Below are 3,082 nucleotides of genomic sequence, written 5' to 3' on the forward strand. Positions count from 1 at the left end.
CTGGAGGGTTAAAATCTAAGATCAAATACACCCAATGGCAGCAGCAGGTCGTTTGTGGACATGACAGACACAGACCATCCAGTCCAGCCTGGGGGAACCCATAGGCAAATCTCCCACCCATGCCCATTGGTTTGGCTGCTGCACCGGAGTTGCGGCTGAGCCAATGAGGAGCTTCCTCGTTTCCCATCGGCAGCTGGATTTGAATACGCGGCCTCATAAGATGCGGCTTCTCCCTGGACCGTCTCAGCTCTGCCCTGGGGACAGCGTGAAGGTCAGCCATGGATCCACTCCAGGGACTCATCCTGCTGCTCTCACTGGCCTGTGAGTAACCCCCATGGATGCTCCTGATCCTTCCCCTGCCTCGAGGAGACTCTGGATCATATGGTCCAGAGCACCCAAGGAAATCTATATAACAACCTAATCTATCTATCTATCTATTGATCGATTTGCAGGATTTATTTTCCATCTCTCCATCTCCAGAATCTCTAGCTATCCGTTCCACCTCTCATTGGTGATATCTCTCCATTTCCATCTATTCTTCCACCCACCTGCGGTCACTCTGTCAGTCTACCAACCTACTGCTCTGTGCATGAGCAAAAAGGAATCGAGATGACATTCTGGTTTCTCTCATGCAGGTGGATGGTGCCAATATGCCTCCTTCAGCCAAAGCCCCTCTGAGATCTCAGTGTCTCCTGGACATGCGGTGACTCTGGAATGTGCTGTGGCAAACGTCGCAGCGGACGAGGTCCATATGAGCTGGATCCGGCAGAGCCCTGGACAGAAACCTGAAGGGGTGCTGGTCTTCAGAACGGATCTGTCCATTTACCGAGCTCCAGGGATCCCGGAGCGATACGTCCCCTCCAGAGACGCCTCCAACAAGAAGTTCCTGCTCACCATCCGCGACGTCCAGGAAGGAGACGACTCCATCTATTTCTGCTTTGCCTATTATGGTTCAGATGGAGTCCAGACGTGGGGAGAGGGGACCCGTGTGCGTGTGCTGAGTGAGTATGGAGCTGGTTGCTGTCGTTAGAATACAAGGATGATCCAGGGGTGAGGATCTGGCTTTGGGAGATCTGAATTTGATGCTGCTTCTTCCATGGCCTCCATGTTTAACCTTGGGCCAGCATCTCTGCACCTCAGTTTTCCCTCTCAGCAATAGGGAACCAGCCCTTCCCTACCTCCCAGAGGTCGCGTGGCTCAGTGAATTGGAGAAGCTCTGATATTAGGGTGATGGTGTCCAGACAGCGACCTGTCCCTTAGATGAGCACACTGAGGTTGGTGGAGGAGTCCCAGGGCGGTAACAGAGACATTCTCCATAGTGCCCAAGAAACCAGACCAGGAGTTTCTGTAATGGACGGTGTTTCTCTTTCTCCCTCGCCTCCCCCGCCCCGAGATGAACGAGGGGGCCAGACTGGGTTGCAGTGGGAGAGGGTGGTGTGTGGCGCACCATTGGTTCTTCCTACGTGTATTTTATGTCACATGCTTTTCAGGGAACTGCTGGGTTTGTTTATTCCATAAAGATATTTTCAAAAGATGCCAGTGGGGCTGGCTGCGGGGGTCTCATCTACTGTAATGTAGCCAAATCTAAATAAACAACACAAGTTAATTAATCGGAGCAACGATAATGAATCCGTAACTAAGGGAGGAGATATTGTTCTTGTCATGAAGACAAAGCAGAGAGAAGCAAGACATTTGAGTCTGGGAGGAAGGAGGAGACTAGTGCGTTAGAACAGAAAAGGACGGGAAGCCAGGACTCCCCGTGTCTGGGAGGAGAGTGGGGTCTAGTGGTTAGATCAGGGAGGCTGGGAGCCAGGACTCTATCCTGGCTCTGGGAGGCAGGGAGGTTGAGAAGTGTGAGCCAGGGATGCTAACCACCATCTCCAATGTCCTCTCCATGTATCTGCAGGGAGCAATCTGCCCCAGCCCCGAATCCAGCTGTTCCCTCCAGCCCAGGAGGAACTTGCCACCGGCTTTGCCACTCTGACCTGCCTGGTGAGTGGCTTCTTCCCTGGCTATATCGATGTGCTGTGGAGGCGAGACTCCCAGGCCCAGGCCCAGGGTGTGAGAACGGGGCTCGTGGCACTGGGAGAGGACAAGACCTACTCGGTGAGCAGCTACCTGACGGTGCCGGCCAGCGAGTGGGGCTCGGGTGCCAGCTACAGCTGTGTGGTCAAGCACGAATCGCTGGCGTCTGCGCTGGAGAAGAGCATCAGTGCCAAGGACTGCAAAAGACAATAACCTAGCGGGGAGCCTCTGCTCACAGATCCCAGGGGCCCTGCCAGGTTCAACCTCCCCCATGCCCATCTGCCAGGCTGGGAAACCCCCCATTGCCTTGGAGGAATATGGTCCCTTGTCTGGAGCAACCTCCCCCCGCAACCTGACACTCCCTGAGATCCCACCCAGCAGCACCCCCCTTCTGCAGTAGCTCCACTTCTGTCTTGCTTTTTTTGGAGGCGGGGGGGGGGGCAAGTATCTGGCCTGGGCTGGGGGCAGAGCTGAACCCAAGATGCAAAGCTTCAGTCCTGGTTCTCCGGACCATACCTGGTTCCTTCTGCAACTCTGTCTATCCTACTGTCCCTTCTCCTACTCTGCCGTCTGTCCGTCTGGCCCCTCTGTTTCTTCTCACATGTACTCATCCCTCCATACACAGCCCCCCTCTCGCTCCATCCATCCACGTACACCCCTCTCCCCAGGGCTTTACAGATCTACATATCAATGCTGCTTGTTTCCTCTCCACCTATTCATCTCGCCCCACTATCGACCCAATGTACCAATCCGTCCATCCATCTAATCTCCACGCATGCTCCCTTCTCAGCAGCAGTTTAGTCATCCAGCATTTATAAAGTGGTAGAAAAAGCAAAGACAATAAAAGAAAACTTGATACCAAATGCATTGCTTTGTACTTTTTTTTAATGCGAGACAAACATCTCTCCAAATGGATTATAATAAAATATTAATTTAAAGCATATCTGTGGGTTGGCCACTAGGGGCAGCAGAGGGTGAGGGTGGGGAAGGGGAGGCTGTACTGTGTAATGGGCACTAGGGGGCAGCAGTGAACAGGACAATATTCGACTAACTAGCT

General features: G+C 53.3%; 1 protein-coding gene across 1 annotated transcript; it reads left to right on the plus strand.

The window, feature by feature from the left end:
* Positions 1-259: 259 nt before the first annotated feature.
* LOC123348837 (immunoglobulin lambda-1 light chain-like) lies at positions 260-2,690 on the plus strand. The gene is made up of 3 exons (XM_044986499.1): positions 260-321; positions 636-1,001; positions 1,907-2,690. Exons 1-3 carry the CDS (start codon positions 279-281, stop codon positions 2,236-2,238), a joined length of 741 nt encoding a protein of 246 aa, XP_044842434.1. The 5' UTR covers positions 260-278; the 3' UTR covers positions 2,239-2,690.
* Positions 2,691-3,082: the final 392 nt, after the last annotated feature.

The sequence above is a fragment of the Mauremys mutica genome, chromosome 13 (assembly GCF_020497125.1).
Source record: "Mauremys mutica isolate MM-2020 ecotype Southern chromosome 13, ASM2049712v1, whole genome shotgun sequence".
Lineage (NCBI taxonomy): Eukaryota > Metazoa > Chordata > Testudines > Geoemydidae > Mauremys > Mauremys mutica.